The 20,650-nt window shown below is 37.9% G+C and overlaps 1 protein-coding gene across 1 annotated transcript in view; it reads right to left on the bottom strand.

Moving 5' to 3' along the window:
• Positions 1-1,589: 1,589 nt before the first annotated feature.
• The window catches only part of LOC124594724 (molybdenum cofactor biosynthesis protein 1-like), a 77,334-nt gene continuing 58,273 nt past the window's right edge, over positions 1,590-20,650 (bottom strand). Inside the window, exon 6 of the mRNA XM_047133093.1 lies at positions 1,590-1,645. Coding sequence (XP_046989049.1) covers positions 1,590-1,645 — 56 coding nt within the window. The remainder of the gene's footprint in view (positions 1,646-20,650) is intronic.

Genomic DNA, 20,650 nt, shown 5'->3' with positions numbered 1-20,650 from the left:
TTCCATAAAAATGCCTTGGTTGAAGACTGCAAACAGCTTACAGCATAGCTGCGAGTTGTTGAGCTACTGTATGTAAAACTGAATGAAGCCAAGAAGAGAAATTGAGCCCATACAGCAAGAAACTTGCAGGCCATAGTGTGGGTAGTGTAGCCATCATAACTGTTCGCCAAACCCAAGCATATAGCCACCAGATAAGATTTTTTTCTATTTTTACCTTTGTACAGCATGAACCATTAATTTAAACTGTGATTTAATAATCATTCTTGAAATTTACGGAAACTGGCTCACCCTGTCATTTCATCCTAATCATACATCTGTATAGGGTTCCTTCCTGGTGTTTGATTGATCCGAGTGTCCTGTTTTACAGACTTATGAAGTGCCAAGTTAATATAAAGAGGAACCATTTAAATTGCTTTAGTGTAAATAATAAAAAAGTTTTCTTAACTATTGCAAAGTGTTATAGTTTGCTTACATAAAATTCAATCAGAGTGAAGTGCCAAGTTAATATAAAGAGGCACCATTTAAATTGCTTTAGTGTAAATAATAAAAATGTTTCTTAACTATTGCAAAGTGTTATAGTTTGCTTACATAAAATTCAATCAGAGTGAAGCCAAGTTACTAGAACCTGTTAGATGGCTATACAGAATTAGTTCAAAGAATAATAGCTTTTGAAAGTAAATTCCACCAAGAAAGAGGTTTTCTTTAAGTGAAATGTTCAGTTAAAAAGTGTGTGCTTTAGTGTCTAAGTATTTAAGTTTCTTGATTATGGAAAGTGCTTATCTAAAGGTTGTTCCCCCCATCCCCGGCTAATTTTTTTTACCTTCCTTGAAGTTATGTACTGGGCTTTTTCTTTTTTTAAATCATAATGTATAAAGATGTAGCCCAAAATTGTTTAAGTGGGGTAATTTATTCGAAGAGCCAAACTAAACAGTAGCAAGAAAGTAGGCAAAATTCACATTTCTGCTTCTCCAATACTTCACTATTTCATTGCCAGGATAGGTTGGTGACCATTAAGTACATGTTTTAAACCACTAAATGAACTTGGAAATGAGTTGTCCTAGCTTCAGTATATTATTATTCATACTGTGTTTCTATCTAGCCACTGGGTAAGATCTTAGGACAAGAAGTGAATAGTCCAATTTACTTATCCATTAGACGCAACACACGGTAAATCCTGTAAGAAGGATAACTCTATTGATTATCTTTTCCTATAAACAGGACTATCCGTCCACAGTGTATTTTATTTGGAAACTAAACAAAATTTTAGTAAGAGGGTTATACGTGGCAACATAGAGACAGGGTTTCTGTTATTTACATAAAAGCTTACTAATATCATAATGGTAATGTTACAAGGTCCTATTAATGTGTGGTCATCACATTTGTTAAATGTCTCACCACATTCCTATTGAAACTATTTACTCTTCTTGTAAATAACACCTATGACAAATTTATACAAATGTCCACTAAGACTTTGCTCGTCAACTTTCATTTAGGTAACAGCGATCTTTTAGATGTATTTAAATCAGTACTGTTAAGAAATACTGACTAGCTTTATTTTCAAGAATCTCAAGTTTAAGTTATACATACTGTTATCCTCCAATAAGAATCATTGGCCGATTCTTCATCTTTGACAGGTTCAGCATGCCTGCAATGCAAAACATTACCTTTTGTATTAACACATGAAATCCAATTTTTAAATTTAATAAATGCTTATACAAACATAAAGTTTCTTCAAAAAATGTATTTCTGACAACTTCCTGTCACAGATAATTTTCGCTGAATGTTTCAACCCAGTTATATTGCTGATGAGAAGCAAATGTTGATCTTTTCCCTCTCTTCCTTCACCATCTCCTGTTTTGTTCACCTTGACATATTTCTACCAAACAGACTACCCCAATGGATCCACTGCTTATATTTAACACACAGTAAATTCAGTGCAAATATTTCCTTAACACAGGATGTGCATTGACGAGCTTGAATTAATCAGAAAAATATAAACAGATACTAACCATTCCACAGCTCTTACAAAATACTTGCATTAAGTAATCATCAAAGCTACTTTTTGTACAGCAAGAGGACTAACAGTCAAAATGGTGCTACATGCTACAGGCAGTGCAATACAATTTATTTTACTCATTGCTACAGCAGTAAATGTACTTATAAAAATATTCAGACTTAGACTATAATCAAATACAGAGAGAGAAAATATTCTAACTAAAGAGATATAGCAGCCATAGGCAGAAACAAATAAAAAAACTGATACTAATCTTAGCTTTGAGGACCAAAAGTTTCTTCATCTGGAAAATGTAAAAAGAGAAATGAGACTGTTCAAGAAATAAGGATGATAATTTAGGATCTTGAGTCATGGAAGATGGATGGTTAAATGAATGAAAAAACTAGACTGGACATGATGAAATTCAGATGCGAAAGAGCAGCAGATGATGTAATTTTAAATGCTGAGAAATAAGATCTCTTCAAGAGGAGCCACCAAAAGGTCAAATAAGTGAAGAACAAGCTGAAAATACCGGTAAATGGGCTAAAATGGCGGCAAATAGATAAACGAAACAGAAAGATAGTGCTGAAGAACAGGCAACCAAACAACAACAACAACAACAACAATAACAATAACAGCACATTGTAGCAATATATAATAGCAGTCCCACAACATCTGGAGGACGATTTTCCACTAACAGAACAATAAATTCATGAAGCCATCAAATCATTCCAAAACTTCAAAGCAACAAATGAAGACTCCACTACAGCAAAATTATTGAAATAGTCAGAACACACAAATGATCTACAACTGCTGTTTGAGAACATTTGGAAAGCTGAAGAGATTATTGAAAGCATTAATCCACAGCTATGAAAAAAAGGGGACACACAAAATGTCAACAATTGCAGAGATGCCTGACTTCTGCCAGTGGTATACAAAATATTATCAAAAATTCTCTGGACAGAGTTGTAGAAACTTTAGACAAATAACTGGGAGAATCTCAAGGAGCTCTAGAAAGGGAAGACCCTGCACAGAACAGATGTTTATTAGAAAATTGATAATTCTCCACAGACTGTTAATCACCAAACCAATAATAGTATCACGTATTGGTTTCAAGAAAACATTTGATTTGGTAGGCAGAGAAATTATGGGTAAAATCATCAAAGAATTTTGTGTTAAAGCAAACATAATCCTCAAAACACTAGCAAATAGGGTGACTGAAGCTAAATTTATGGGAGAAGTATCTCAACCATTTGAAATAAAAACTGGTGTTAGACAAGGGGACAGTTTATCACCTTTACTGTAACACTACATTCTAGAAAAAATAGAAAGTTATTGGAATTTGGAGAAAAAAATCACAAAATTGAACCAATAGTTTTAGGACGAAAAACAAATGGAATTAAGGTAAACTGCCTGGCTTCTGCAGATGATTCTGATATACTTTCAAAAAATCTGACAGACAGTTATTAAAACAAATCTTTTGGAAGAAATAGCAAAGAGAGCTGGTCCCAAAATTTCAGCCAAAAAAACAACATTGATGACAATTTCAAACAATGCATCAACATTCTTAGAAAAACAAAAATGTAAAATAGCATTAGTAAGTAAATTTAAATATATTGGACAAACTGTACAACAAAATGGACTAGAAGAATTAACAGTAGATGCAAGAGTCAGCAAACTGGAGAGAGCAAATCGTTTGACAAAGGATATTTACAACAAGAAATGTACAACTAAAAAAAACAAATTTAAACACTATCCCACAGTGGTATGACCAGGATGTTTACATGGATGAGGATGCCTAATGATGAACTATAAGCTGGACAGAACAGAGGTTCCACAAAGGAGCATTATTAGAAAATAATGGTTGCAATACAAGCTACAGATGGCTGGAAAATGAGAAGTAATGAGGAGATATACAAAAATTTTGAGAAAATATCAGAAGTAATGGCTAAAAGAAGATTAATCTTTTTTTAGAGACCTCTACTGAATGAGTAGTTCTGGAAGAAGGAATCAATGATAGCATGGATTACAGAAATAAGAAAGAAACAACATCAAACAATCAGAAATAATAGAAAGAAACCTTTTTACAGATAACATACTGAATGTAAAAGGATCATCACCTCTCCAAGATCAAAATTAATTTCATCCCTCTCAATAAGACTGTGAAAACCGGAAATAAATTTCATAAATATGATACTGCGAAGCTCAAAATCAATCAAAACGTAATGGAACAATGCCACCAGTAACTGACAGTTGAATCCCATAAATGGGCAGACATTGCCTCCATGATCCAACAAGCAGCTAATACTACAATCCTGACAGCTAAAAAGAGGAATCATACATGGTGGAATGAGGTTTGTGGTGAGGTGGTGGCCCAAACAGCAAGTGCATGGAAATAGTGGAACTCTACCAGGAGACCTGATGATTTTGATGTATTCCATGAAGTTCAAAAATATGCAGCCAGAACTCTACTGCATGAGAAACAGCAGTTAGAACAGATCGATCAGCGTTTCCAGATAAACAATGTCAGAGACTTCTATCAGACGTTCAAATCGAATTTGAAAGGATACCAAGCCCCTAGTTTTTGTTTTAGAGATGAAAATGGAAAGCTCAGTGTTGTGTACATAGTTCCGCGTATTCAGCGCGTACACAAATTTCCCACTAGAGTGCGCCCCGCTAAGCACAACAGCGCAGGCGCAGCACTCGTCCATCTCCCCACTACGAGATGGCGCTGCCATAGAGACGGACCAAATTCTGCTTCCGCCGATCCGCGTATTAATATGTAACGCAGCCAATGAGATTGCTGCTAACATAGAACACTTTCTCCTCGCGCATCACACTCACGCAGTGATACATGAACGTGCGAGGTATTATAACGGGTGTAAAGACCTTCGATCAGTCAGTCTGCATTTGTCTGCACCAGTCTGCATTAGTCTGTACCAGTCTGCATTAGTCTGTACCAGTCTGTACGAGTTCTACAATTGTCTGTGCCAGTCCATAGTCAAGATCCAGTCTGCGCCTAATAAGATTACCATATTCCTGTACATAGCCATGAAGATAAATGTATAGACACTTTTGTCAAGTATCCGAGATATATGTAAGAATAAGATTAACATACCAATACCAAAGGAACTTCAGATTGTCAATTGTAAATAGCATCCAGAACCAAGTTAAATAATTTTTATATTTGTTATTATTTTAATAAATGTGTGTGAAAATTAATCAAGTTCTATTTAAAGTTGGTCACCATCAATCTGCTACTCTAAGTGTGCAAGTGGCATTTCTATCGTCTGACCTAATGGCAGAAGATAAACATGCCATGATAAGACCACGAGACATATTGCTGACACTCGCTTACTTCGTTAGAGCAACAAGTCAAATAATCTGATGGTGTGTGTACTGAAGGTCTTACAGTACGCACACCACACTCGGCCTGACCAACAAAGAGAACTGCAAGATAATGTCTCGTTACTTTGAAAACCTACTTAATTGTGATGAACCGAAAGAAAGATTCCCTGTATGTGCCCCAATCCACAAACTACCCCTCATCTCCATCTAGTAAAGAGGAGACCAAAGAGATCATCAACAACTTTAAGAATAATAAGGCAGCTGGAGAGGATTCAATAGTGGTGGAACTACTGAAGCTGGCAAATAATGAAACTCTAGATATACTAGTCCAACTTTTTGAGGAGATCTGGAGAGCTGGGATGATACCAACTGAATGGCAGTCAGCTTTAATCCATCGTATACACAAAAAAGGTGATAAATAGAATGTCAATAACTATAAGGGTACCTCATTAGTATCTGTTCCATATAAGATTCTCTCCAAAGTGATACAGAATAGAATAGAAGATCATTGTAACCAACTGATTGGGGACTATCAAGCTGGTTTCCGAAAGGGCGATTCTTGCGCAGAACAGATCTTTAACTTGAAGAACATGATCAGGTACAAAAAAAATTGGAAAAATAACTATGTGGTCATATTTGTTGATTTTCAGAAAGTATATGACTCCATCGACTGACAGGCAGTAATGAATATTTTGGAAAAGTTTGGGGTGGATAATACATCAAGAAAGCTGATCAAACAAACTCTTACTAACACAGTGTCAAAAATTAAATTTATGGGTGAGGTATCTGAACCTTTTCAATTGTGTCTTGGAAAAGGTCATTCAAGAGTGGAGAAAGTTATTAGCCCAAGGAGAAACAAATGAAGAGTGGTTCAGACTTGGTCCTAAGAACAAAGGGGTGTGCATTGGCTGCTTAGATTTTGCGGCTGACCTAGCCATTTTTGCTAACAACATAGAGTCAGCAGTCAACAAGATAAATAGGCTGTCAGAAATTGCTGAAAAAAGTTAGACTCCAGATCTCTATTCAAAAGACAAAACATATGACGAACATCTGTGATGGACCTGAATGGATGATAACCAACCTGGGAAAAAATTGGATGAGTTAAGAATTTCAGGTATCTCGGTGAAGTCATCCACCTGGAGAATGGATTAAAAGAAGAAGCAATTGTCGGGATGAGGAAGTTAGACCAAGCATACCAACTGACAAAGAATACTTATAACAAAAAGTCTATGAGTATATGGGCCAAGTTCCAACATTATAATACAGTTGTAAAACCTGAGGGCTTATAAGCATCCAAATCTTTGACCACGAATAGACAAGGTAAGCTGAGCGGCTGGAAAAGTGTGAGTGTAGGATATTAAGGAAAATCCTAAGGTAATAGATGGGTCGATGGACAATGGCGAATGAGAGCAAATGAGGACTCGTGCAGCAAGACAGAACCTATCACAGCATCCATTACGAAGAAATGATTGTTATTTTATGGTATCTCATGAAAATGGACGGTGATCGACTAACAAAAAGAATATGGAGTTTCATCCCATCTAAGAAAACGAGGCCGAGATGGTTCAAAGAATGTGAAAAAGATCTTAAGCAGATTGGTATCTCAGAGAGAAATTCCTGAAAGGAACAAATTTAGAAGATTGGTGACCAACTACCAAGGTTTTAACATGGCATCAACATCCGAAAGACAGTGAGGACCATTATCTGAAGAGCATAAAAAGGCACTTCTTGCAGGGGCTCAGAAGATACTGGCAGGAAGTCAAAGCTGGAGCAAGAACAAGACCTGGACACTAGAGTGAAGTCGGTTGTTACCACGCAGTCCGTAGAGACTCACCTCAATAAAAAAAATAAGTAAATAAAAATAAAAGGCTTTCAATGCAGAAGAAATAGGGGATTGAGAACAACACGAATAGAATAAAGGGGGAAAAACATGAGGAGGAGATGGACGAGTACTGGAAAAACAGGAGACGACAAGGGAAGAAGAAGAAGTGAAGTTATTACATGATGAGAGATGGTGATTGGATTTGATTTGATTCAGTTTTCATTACATACACCGAAAAAATGAGATGATTCTCGAGGGTGTGGAACATGTCAGAATGTATAACACAAAACATTTTAATATAATGAATACTACCCTGATCATTTGTCATGAGATTGTCAAAATAGGTGAATACAATACAATAAACTGGAAAAGCTAATATTTACAGAATTAATACGCTGTCAGAATGAAACATTGTTATGCACTATTAATAAATTTATCATACACAAAATACTTAATATTGACTGTTGCAACCAAGTGCTGTCAAAACTTATATCTAACATATTTTTACTTAAGCTGGCCTAACAGTCTCTGTTAGGATATTCATCTATAGAGTAGAAGGCATTGCCTATCAAAAAGTCATTCAAACTCTGTTTAAACTGTGCTTTATCTGAAACCAAGTTTTTAATGGTTGCTGGTAATTTATTGAAAATGTGTGTTCCTGAATATTGGACCCCCTTTTGGACCAACATAAGTGATTTTAGGTCTTTATGTAGATTTTTCTTATTCCTAGTATTGATAATATGTATTGAGCTACTTGTTGGAAATATAGATATATAACTTGCAACAAATTTCATTAAGGAGTAAGTATACTGAGAAGCAATGGTTGGAATTCAAAGTTCCTCGAATAGGTTCTACACGATGTTCTTCAAAGACTGGTCCCAGATACTCCATTGCACCATTCACCGAACCTGATAACCCCGAGCCGTCAGTAACAAAAATTAAGTCTTGCTTAAGAGATTTACAACACTACATGCTCTTGTTACCAAAGTCTCATTTACTTTTAGAGCTATCTGTTCCACTTCCTTTTTGGCCCCACTTCTCTCTGTCTTCACTATATCTGAAACAGTTCTTATTTTGTTGCCCGATACAATTATCATTTTCTCTTAATAAAGCTACTTCGATTTCTGGATTACTTGATTCAATATTTTGCAGTATTCTTTGTAATGCATTACAATTCTAATATCAGAAACGTTCCTAGATAGTAGATACAGTCTCCTTTTTGCCCCACATGATATCTTTATTCCTTGTATAATCCATGGTTTATCTTTTGACTTCTGTGTGATCTGAGTTACCTTTAGGGGAAAACAATTTTCAAAAGAGGAGGTAACTTTATTAGTAAATGCTTTGCATTTTCCATTTGAGTCAGGTAAACATCTCTCCAGTTCATGTCTTTGAGCAATTTCCTGAATTCCTCAATTTCTGGCTTATTTATTACCCTCCTGTACTCAGATTTAATATTTTTTTATCCTGACAAGTTTCAACATTTAACACAAGATGCTGCACGTCGTGATCAGATAGTCCATTTACTATTGGTTTTGTGATATGACGTCTTTCCCCTAGATTTGTTCATAAAGATATTATCAATAGCAGTCTCAGAGCATTTACATATCCTAGCTGCAAAGTTCACAATAGGAACTAAATTGAATGATAATGTTAAAAACACCAGCAACCACTATTTCCCCTTCTTTTGTTTTTTACACAAGCTATTCCTTTCGCTTTGTGAAATGAAGCACTGCCTAGTTCCAAAACACAGGACTACTATGACAAGGTGAAATGTTCTCAGAGTGCTACATGTATGATAGTAAATGTAATCAGCACTATAGTTGTTTTCTGAGTAGTTATGCTGTGTGTGTTTCATTCAATCAGATGAAATGGAATAAAATCATCAATTTATTTATTTGGGCTCTTTATCACCAAGATACATTCAATGTTGGTTGAGGTTTATCTTTTGAATTCACTCCAGTGTAGATTGTCAAAATTTTATCAGTTGTCAATGTACTTGTAACACAGTTTCCGAATTTACTGCCATCCAGGAAAGTATCGCACTCAAATTATTCTCAGAGACTGAGAGATGGCTGAAACCGAGAGCAGAAAGCTCTGACATATTTAGTGATTAATGGAATATATATCAGAAAGGCAGGTTAGACACTGTAGGAGAGGGAGTGTCCATTGTCTCTATTGAGGTCAAAGCTGATTGTGACAGTGAAGTTATCTGGTTGCGTATAACAAGTCTAGGTGAAATCACGTTAATTAATGGATAATCAGCCACCCAGTTCTGCTATGACAGTTTTGGAGCCATTCACAGAAAGTCTATAGACAGTAGCACGTAAATACCTAGATCATGCAATACTAGTTGGAGGTGAATTTAGTCTACTGAGTATAGATGGTAGCCTATGGCTTCATTGCAGGGGGTGCAGTCAATCTTGTGAAGCACTTTTGAATGTGGTTTTCGAAAATTGTCTTGAGCACCTAGTTTGCCATGCCACATGCAATGGAAATATCTTAGACCTTGTAGTTACAAACAGGCCAGATATCATCAATGACTTCAGCATAGAGATGGGGATTAATAATCATGATAACATCATAACAACTAAGGTTACAAAAATTAATAAATCAGTCAAGAAGGCTAGGAAAATGTTCATGCCAGAAAGAGCAGATAAGCAGATGTTAGCATCTTACTTAGACAGAACTGACATCACTTAGTTCCATTAAGATGGACGTAGAGAGATTATGGTCAAAGCTTAAACAGATCGTGAATTGCACTCTCCACAAGTCTGTACCTAGTAAACGAATTAAGGATGCATAAGAGCCACTGCGGTTTAACAATGAAATTTGGAAAATACTGAGGAAGGAAAAGCTACTGCACTCTTGGTTCAAAAGAGAATGCCAAATGGCAACAAGGAAAGGTTACTACCACTGTCATACCTCAGCAAAAGATCTGGCTGAGAAGCATGGGAATTTATTGTCCTATGTAAAATCACTAAGTGAGTCAAAGAATTCCATCAAGTCACTTGACCAGTCTGGTGTGGCAGTAGGAGATAAATGTTTTAAATTTTGCATTTAAGAAATCATTCATGCAAGAGAATCATATAAACATACCGTCATTTGACAATAGCACAAAGACACCTAACAACAATCACCACAAGAGGCCAGCACTAGCACAAGTTGTTCACATGATATTCGTTGGACTGTTGCCTGTAAACCCGTCCCATGTCAGTGCTCTTGGAAGAGAGCTGTGGCAGTGACACGGCTCTGTTGTTGTTCCTGTGCAGTGATCTGCAAAGACGCGACGGTACGGGACGGGGGGTCGGGTCGAGATTCAAGCAGTGATTAAATACTTCATAAAGAAAGGTATGAAAGTGAAGGACATTCATGCCGATTTCCAGAAAACACCAGGGGACTCTGCTCCTTTGTCTTCAACTGTTGCCAAGTGGATAAATGAATTTCAATTTGGTCAGGAGAGCTTAGATGATGATCATCCATGAATAGGTCAGCCAAAACGTGTCACTACTCTAGAAATCATTGCAAAAGTCCGCATAATGATCAAGGAGGATCACCAATTTAGAGTGCATGAAATTGCTCACGCTTGCCAGATGTCATCTGAAAGGTATTCACAAGATGGGTGCCGCGACTCTTGACGCTGTGTCAAAAACGCATGAGAATGGACATATCACAACAATGTTTGGCCTGTTTTAGGAGAAACAAACAAGATCTTTTGTGCTGGTTTGTGACCACGAGGAAACTTTGGTTTACTACTATACCCCAGAGACAAAGCAATAATCAAGGCAGTAGAAATAATGCTGAATCTCCGCCGCCAAACTCCTTCAGCGGGGAAGGACATGGCGTCAGTGTTCTGGGATGCGCCACCAAATTCCTTCAGCGGGGAAGGGCATGGCATCAGTGTTCTGGGATGAGAAGGGGATTCTGTTTGTACATTATCTCCCCACTGGGCAAACAATTACTGGAGAATACTATGCTAACCTTCTGGACAAATTGCAACAAATGATATGCGAAAAAGGCCAGGTTTAATAAGGAAGAAAGTCGTCTAGCATCAAGCAAATGCACGCTCGCATGCATGTGCCATCGCCATGGTAAAATTACACAAATTAAGGTATGAATTGTTGCCACACGTGCCTCTTCCCTAAACTTAAAATTTTTCTTTGTGGATGAAGATTCACTTAAATGAAGAATTGGTAGCCTGAGTTGACAACTATTTTATAGGCCTGGAGGAAAATCATTGTCGAGATGGGATCGAGGTATTGGAACACTGTTGGACCAAGTGAATTAATCTACAAGCAGGGTACATTGAAAAACAAAAAAGTTTCAGTGACATAAGTACATTTTTTCTATTCTGTTTCAAGAACTTTTCAAACCACCCTCGTAAGCATCCCCGACGCCTGAAATAATTAAAAACAAATAAGTCGCCAGTTGCAGATGGAATCTCAATTTGGTTTTACAAAGAGTGCTATATGGCACTGGACCCTTACTTAGCTTGTATTTATTGTGAATCTCTCACCCAGCAGAAAGACCTAGCAACTGGGGAAAAAAATACAGAGGCGTCTCCTGTATATACGAAGGGCGAAAGAACAGACCCGCGAAATTACAGACCAATACCCGTAACATCAGTTTGCTGCAGAATTCTTGAACATATTCTGGGTTTGAATCTAATCAGTTTCATAGAGACCAATAAGTTTATGTCCACAAATCAGTACAAAGCATCGCTCATGGGCAACTCAGCATGCCCTTTTGTCATACGACGTCTGTTCAAAAAATTCCAAAACTTTGTCCACAAAATTTTCTATGCTTATCTTTTAATTACTATGGATTGTCTCCTTCGAAATACTCTCCTCCACAATTGATACACTGCTCCCAATATCATTTCCACTTCCAGGAGCAGTCTTGACACACCTCTTGCTGGGTCGCATAAAGTGCCGTCTGCGAATTTTCTTTTATCTCATCTACCATTGCAGAACTTCATCCTTTTCAACTTTGGAAATAAAAAGAAGTGTGCAGGGGTCATACTATTCTCGCAAGGAACATCTCATTCTCATTTGTGAGATCCAAAAGTTTTTTTGGTCTTGACTCATGAGCCGTGGAATGAACTTGGCGGCAACACAATGCATTCCAAGATGCTGTGTCATTTCATAACATGATCCAATTGAAATGTTACATTCTTCTACAATCTCTCAGACAGTGTATCTTCGACTGCCACACACAATTTCTTTGACGTTCCTGACACAAGCGTCATCAGGGGACATCTAAGAGCGTCCTGAACAAGGATTATTTTTGACTTTTGTAAAGCCATTTTAAAACGTGTGAATAATACATAACACCAAGTATGGCTTAAGCACTCATCGCTATAGGCTCCCAGCATCATTTGGTGTGTCTGTGTAAAGGTTTTCTTGAGTTTCACGCAAAATTTAATGCAGATGCATTGCTCCTCTAACTTTGCCATCACAAAATTCACAAACCCAGATTCCATATTTCTTGATTTCCGAGAAGCATTTGACATAGTGCCTCACTGCAGACTTTTAACAAAGGTACAAGCACATGGAATAGGTTCCCAGACATGTGAGTGGCTCAAAGACTTCTGAAGTAATAGAGCCCACTACATTATCCCGACGGTGAGTGTCCATCAGTGACTAGGGTATCATTAGGATCATTCCAGGGATGTGTGATAGGAGCGCTATTACTCATATTTTCTACGTGCATAACTGATCTGATGGACAAAGTGGACAGTAATCTGTGGTTGTTTGCTGATGATGTTGTGGTGTATGGAAGGTGTCATCGTTGAGTGATTTAGGAGGATAAAAGATGACTTGGGCAAAGTTCCCAGTTGGTGTGATAAATGACAGCTAACCCTAAATGTAGAAAAATATAAGTTACTGCAGATGAGTTGGAAAAACTAATCCATAATGCCAGAATCCAGCATTAGTAGTGTCATGAATGAAGTCACATTGTTTCAATATCTGGACATAACGTTGCAATGTGATATGAAATGGAACAAACTTGTGAGGGTCATGGTAGGGAGGGCGAATAATCATCTTTCGTTTGTTGGGTGGATTTTACTACAGTGTGGCTCAGCTGTGATGGACATCACATATAGGATGCTAGTGTCTGGGATCCACAAGGGGTCGAATTAAAGCAGACATTGGGGTAATTCAGAGGCAGGATACTAGATTTGTTAACAGTAGGTCGAAACAACAACATACAAGTATTATGGAGATGTTTCTGGAACTCAAATGGGAATCCCTGGAGGGATTTTGAGGAACACTGTGCTGACTGCAGAACAATTCTGATTGCACCAACATACATTATGCGTAAGGACCACGAAGATAAGAGACGACAAATTAGGACTCATAGAGAGGCATATAGACATTCACTTTTTCCTCAATCGATTGGCAGATGGAACGGAAAAGGAACTGACTACAGTTGAAATAAAATTACTTGATAGTTGGCACTTCAAACGCCAATAAGAGTAGTCAGCGTCACACTTGAACTGTCTGCTGTTGCCAAACTCCACCAAAATTGGCCAGTCACTTCCAATTCCTGGTTCAGCATTCTTTCTTGATGTATTTGTATCCCGAATTACGAGCCCGACACTTTTATTATGTATTTCATGACACGCGATAGCTACACCAAAAACAACACACATTAACAATGCTAATGAAAGACACACATTTCATTCATAGCACTAACCAAACACTACCGAATAACTCAGCACAAGGTGTAATTCAGTATCATACATATAGTTATCATATTCACAGAGATCATCTTACATTAGATAAGCTTTTCACTACATTGTGTGAAACTGAAATTTTTAAGGTTGCAGTTCATAGTTGCAACTGGGTCACTACATTCACATATATAAATACTTCATGCAGTGCTGTGGAATAGCACAATGGTTGGCAGATTAATCTAATGTGTAGCATGTCGTAGGTTTGAATCTCATCAATGTAGCAAAATTTTTATTTCTAAATCTAACCAAAAGAGTGTGATTATTATTTTCATTCAATTAATTGGTTTAAATGTATTTTTTTATTTTTAATACTTTGCTGCATCATTTTTCATCATTGTTTTGACTGTTCTATTTGGTCTTATTTTTCTTCCTGTCACTATTTCTTCATTTGGAATCTAACTCAGTCATCTATAATCCACGAACAAGTGCCCACATGGACTGTTCACTGGTTCCTAACATGGCAGCATGTGCAGCTAGAGTAAGGATAGTTACAGGTAACAAATGAAACGGAGAAATTTTAATTTGCTTTCAGCCCTGAAATTGAGTTTTTGTTGTCTTGAGTTTACCCTTAAGCGTTAGCTTTAATCGCCATGAACAAAGCGATCATGATATTAGTACTGCTGCAGACTGTTGACCACAATTTTCTCGGCTGGGTTAGGACACAAGTTTACAGTCAGGGATACAAAACGGGTCGTCTTCCCCAGTTCAGTCACTGGTCACTTTAAATCAATAGTCGACAGAGTATCCAACATTTCTGACATACCTTGCACCAGCCACTAGAAAAATTGCTCTGTGTTAAACGTTTAACATAATTTGTGAAGTGAGCCGCTTGTTTGTTGTCAACTGTAACCAAACGGTAGCTGGTAGCCAATGTGGCAACATTGTTGCGGCAAGTGATTGATGTCAACTATCAAGTAATTTTATTCAGACTATTGTAGTGAGACAGGGTACCTTCTGCCATGCACCATATGGTGGCTAGTGGAGTATGTATGTAGATGTGGAATCAGTCTTTCCTTCTCATCCCATCTGGAAAGTCTCCCCTGATCTGCAGTTCTGGGTAACTTTCTCAAAATCTACAATTTTTCCTAGACCTATCCTTCACCCCTCTTCCTTCCACTTCAACCCTTCTGCCTGAAGAATGAGCTACTGGCTCTGAAAGCTTGCCTAATTATAATCTTCTTTTATGTGTGTGTTCTGCCGCCACTTAGCAAGTAGATTGTTTATCTATCCAATTCAATTATCATGTAACCAAAAGCTGCATTTAACACACCAAGTCTCTTTTACCAATCACTTTTAATATGTCCTACAGAATGTACTGTCTATCCTGTCCTTTTTTGAGATTACTGTTTTGTTGTACTTTTCTACAGGCATCATCTTACTTATTAGGAGTCAGTTCCTTCATGTTGTTGTTGTTGTGGTCTTCAGTCCTGAGACTGGTTTGATGCAGCTCTCCATGCTACTCTATCCTGTGCAAGCTTCTTCATCTCCCAGTACCTACTGCAACCTACATCCTTCTGAATCTGCTTAGTGTATTCATCTCTTGGACTCCCTCTACGATTTTTACCCTCCACGCTGCCCTCCAATGCTAAATTTGTGATCCCTTGATGCCTCAAAACATGTCCTACCAACCGATCTCTTCTTCTAGTCAAGTTGTAGAGCTGCATGTCCTCGGGAAAAATTACGGCTGTAGTTTCCCCTTGCTTTCAGCCGTTCGCAGTACCAGCACAGCAAGGCCGTTTTGGTTAATGTTACAAGGCCAGATCAGTCAATCATCCAGACTGTTGCCCCTGCAACAACTGAAAAGGCTGCTGCCCCTCTTCAGGAACCACATGTTTGTCTGGCCTCTCAACAGATACCCCTCCGTTGTGGTTGCACCTACGGTACGGCCATCTGTCTCGCTGAGGCACGCAAGCCTCCCCACCAATGGCAAGGTCCATGGTTCATGGGGGGAGTTCCTTCATAGTCAACAGTTAAGGAATGGGTGGCTGAATTCATATGTAGCATATGTCTCTGTAAGATGACTCATGAACAACTTCCTAGAATTACAATCAAATATGAAAATGCTGAGAAAGAACACAGTGTGATATTGCAAGATCAGTAATTAAAAAGATGTGCAAAACATTTGATGCCGTGGCCATACCAGAAAGTGAGTGGCATGTCTGTTGAAGCCTGACTACAACCTAATGTGAAAAACAATTTGGGACAATCTGACACACAACTGATTCTATGCACCAATCTGTTCCCGTGGATGAAATGAAACAGCAGTTGCACAAAAATAGCCAAGGTGACTTAATCAGAGAGAAAGAGTGGTCATTGTTTTCTAGGATGCAAAAGGGATTTCTATTTTAGATTAGCTTGCAAGACTGAAACAATACCTCACAAATACAATGCAAGTATTCTGACTCAACTGGATGAAAAAATATGGAGCCAAGACCCAGGGGGAAAAAATAAGTTTATTGTCAGTGAAACGCATATGGTCACAAAGGCACTTTCACAATAGGAAAACTGGGAGTTTCAAGTGTGAAGTCTTCAAATATCTATTCCATTCTCCAATTTTTTCACATTCTGACTTTAGCTTCTTCTTCTTTTCTTTTTGTATGAATGATTTACTTAAGACTACATGGGTCACAGCTCAAAACCGTTTTGTGAGTCAACAACAGGATATGTTTTCACTGGTCTGTCTCTTGTAACTCCGTTGGACATGGAGGTAGCAAATGAGGATGTAGGATGTCCATGACATACTGCTGTGCTGTCAGAGTGACCTGAAGTCATATCCGATGCTGCCCCACACGCCCTCTCCCTATGTCGTTGTCATACTCACTGACAACTGTCATCGCGGGTCTTGCAGAATGTCTCACTGCTGGTCACATGACAGGTGCAGGTGTGAAAGGGTTACTATGTGCTCGGCGTACATTACAGCAATTCTCCCATGGGCTCGTCAGACACGGTAAACCGGAAGCTTGCTGACAAGCACACCACCCTTACGTTCCCAAGCAGTCCAACATGGGGCCACTACCACATCTGAATGACTCACAAATCTGCATATTGCATAATTCAATCAGCCTGGCAAATGGAGACACCCAATTAGGCCCCTTCAAATTTTGTTGCGTGCTGATAATGCTGACTCACAGAAGTACAGGGCATCTGTGTCCTTCACAGGGATCACTCAACATCTTACACTCTTCACATCTCTTATAGCTCCTACCATTCTTGGTAACAATCCGAGACACAAACAAAGCTAATGCAATCTGGTGGCCTTTGTATCCATTTCAGAGAGTTGCGACTCTCATAATTTACCACTGGTATGCACACTCGTGAAACTACGTTGCTTCAGGGAGCTTCCCTTTTTTTTCTTCAAGCTGTTTAGTTCTTTGAATCCATTTTTCTTGTAGCTCAGAATAATTATTTTATTGTGTAGCAAACTTACAGACTAGCATTCTGGTCTGAGCTGTCGGAGTTGGCGGTCATGTGTGTGTGAGGTGTTGTGGGGCGGCGGATGTATAAGTTTGTAACAATAATAAAAAATCTGATTGCTGGATATATGCTTGCGTGTTGAATCAGTTTCTAGCTTTTAGAATGTTGTTATTGCTGTCTTTTGCCGTTCTCAACACTGGCTCTCTATTTACTCCGTGACCCCCAGAAAGTGATTTAATAAAACTTGGAGCCAGTAAATAGATATCCTAGTGCCCACTTTGCCTGAGAATGTTCTTATAGCTGCAGCTTATAGCTCTGAGGAATTAGGAGATTGTCCGGGATTTCTAATCAAAAACGGTTTTCCAAAATATTTGAGTATATTATGAAATTCACTAATAAAAAACACAAGTATCCCTACAACCTAACTAACAGAGCAGTTCAGAGTCTAATGCGCTGATGCAACTATAAATGTCCGAATTAAATGTTAAAAGAATGCTCGCCATAATTTGATGAAAATATTTCATCAAACGCCACGCTAAATATTTGGTAGAATGTCTGTCCCGCGACGGCACGTGAAAATACGACAATACGCAAACTGAAGCTAGTTAATGAAAATCATTCCAGAATTAACACTTCACATGAAATGTTCTCATGGTTCCGCGTATCTCTAGTAACTTAATACGGCACCCGAGGCTGTTTGTAGCAGATACACTGATGCGACGCGACTACCGACACAGATGGCGTGTCATTCAGCGTCTGGAGAGAACTGGGGCCTTGCTTCCTCGCGCAGTGTTCTTATATATAAAGCCGCGGTGCAGACGGCTGAGGGAACGCCTGATCAAATCCGCTATCCCGACTAGCCGCTGGGCTAGTAACGCACCACTTCAAGTTACATAATAATTTATAGCTTCTTTGGCTGATGGCCGAAGAAGCTCTTAATTTAAACGTGCATTCAGCACGCAGGTAAGTATTGATAAGAAAATTTTGACGTGGCTAAGTTAAATACTTTAGGCGAGAGAATTAATTTAATTGCCCTGCACGCACTAGATGAGCTCTGAACTGGCCCTGTTGAGATCCGCTATCGCTATAATTTTATAGGTATTAAAAAGAAACTTTACACATCTTCATAATCATAGCGGACCTCCAACCTATTTAAATCTAAACAACCTAGCCTTATTTATTAACGTACTTAATCTATCTCGCTTCCTTCAGTTTTGAGACGAAAACCAGAAAATCATGAATTTCCACTAAAATCTTAATATGTGAAATCCAAAGTACTGTTTTTATTAAATCATTATGAAAGATGAATCTAAATATAAATTTTGAAGTCTCTAGCTCTGTTCTGTTGCGCCAATGATTTTTCCAGAAAAACGTCCAAATCTCGGAAATGGCTGAAGTTATCGAACTGATATTTAACACACATTAATTTAATATTATTTCTGACATGCTAGAAAAGTTTTAGTTCATTTGCTTGATTTTTAAGGTATTGCGCAACATTTATGACATCAGAGCTAGTTACAGCAGACTGGCTGACACTCAATGGAAACTGATGTGAATTTACTACAGCGTGAGTAGGCTGCTTCCCTACATCACGCTCTACTTAAATTTTTTGCTTATGAATGTTAATGAATGAAAAAAAATTTAATTACAAAAAGGGAAGCAAGAGTACAGTTTAACTCCCTATGAAAATTCAAAATTGAAATATAAACCTGTAGAAACATTAAAGAAAACTGATTACCTAAATTAATTATTTAAATTGTAGGCATGTTCACTGCCTTTTAAACAATGTCATTACTCAAATTTTTAAAGCAAAGTCATGAAATATTTTGGCATACATATTGCCTTAGACAAACAAACACATACAAATTGAAAAATTATGAAAATCTTAGATCCATTAAATACATTAAATACATCTTTACATACACAAATTCAAAGAAAATAACATGACACATAAACAGATGATTATCTCTTAGCAGTCTTTTTTAAACCTGAAAGAAAAAGTTCACAAATAATTTTTACACACGTGGTTGTAGCCGCTTTGGCTGGCGTCCTACACTTCCATTCACAAGGGTAGAGGAGGGGAAGTTGCTATGGTGTGCGTCCTTCACGTTCTCTCTAAATTACATGGGGAAAGGGGAGGGGTCACTGTGAGTTGTGTCCAAGTCACTCCACGCTTTCACGCAGCTACCAGGCTGCCATTATCTGGTTTGTCCTGTAGAACAAACAAAAAGAGTGCCTCAGACTCTGTTCACTTAATATCTGTGGGTGGGTCACAATGAAATGGGGATATATACATTTTATCCTTCAACATTTTTCTGGAACAAAGTTAACAGAACCTTTTCAATTTTACTCTCGTGGTTACTTAACTGTCATAAAATCGTTAAACAAATGGCTCAAAACGCCTTTAGTCATGTACTAGAGAAAATCTATGCTCAAGGCATACAGTGATGAATCATATTTAATCTGAATTTATTATTTCTGGGCCGGAACACTGAACCAATGCTCGGTACATCCTTGATACATTTGCATTTTAAGCACTTAACTGACTCATCTTTGATTACTTTATTCTTAGAGATAGTATGAGTATGATTAGTGGTTGTTTTCTCAGCTTCTTTGTACATGTGAGTAACTTTTGGTAATAGTACAGTTTTGAGTGTTCAAAACACACTACGTTTAGTTGACTACAAAATCCACTTATTGGTCCTCTGCTGTTGTCAGTTCCACATCTGCAATTAGGTACTTACTTACTTTGAAGTGTATTTATGCTGAGCTAAAATAATGTTTCACGTCTGTCAGTATGTTATTTATTTATTTTGCTAGTGTATGTACTTATTTAACACTCACTCTATTAATATTTAAAGCATAGGATAGCACATTTATTTCATATTCATAGTGTATTGCAGCTGATTAGTTTGCTCACGTGGCAATCCATTTCCACTCAATCGGACGCTGAAACCACAGGTAGTCTCTTTCAGACCTACCACTAAACTGCATCAAATAATTATGGACGAGCGTAATGCTATATTCCTTAAACCTATAGGACACCATGAGCTGCTCTGTCTCATTTAACATAAGGGTACCTATGGTCGCATTCACGCCTCCAACTCATAACCTCAATACGTGTAGGTGTATCCTGTCACACACTACACTAAAATAATGGCCAGCTCCAACCTTATAAATACTTCAGGGACGTGTCCTTCACGTCTCAACCACAAACACTGTTCAATTCTATTATACTGCCTTTCCTTGCTACACAAGGTGAGTTTATCCTTACAACTTATCTGCATATATTTCATACCACTAAGCAATCTCTTTTACTATTTATTAGTCAGCT

This window comes from Schistocerca americana, chromosome 2 (genome assembly GCF_021461395.2).
Source record: "Schistocerca americana isolate TAMUIC-IGC-003095 chromosome 2, iqSchAmer2.1, whole genome shotgun sequence".
NCBI classification, from domain to species: Eukaryota; Metazoa; Arthropoda; class Insecta; order Orthoptera; family Acrididae; genus Schistocerca; species Schistocerca americana.
The sequence above is the reverse complement of the archived record's forward strand: the minus strand, read 5'-3'. Positions and strand labels throughout refer to the sequence as shown.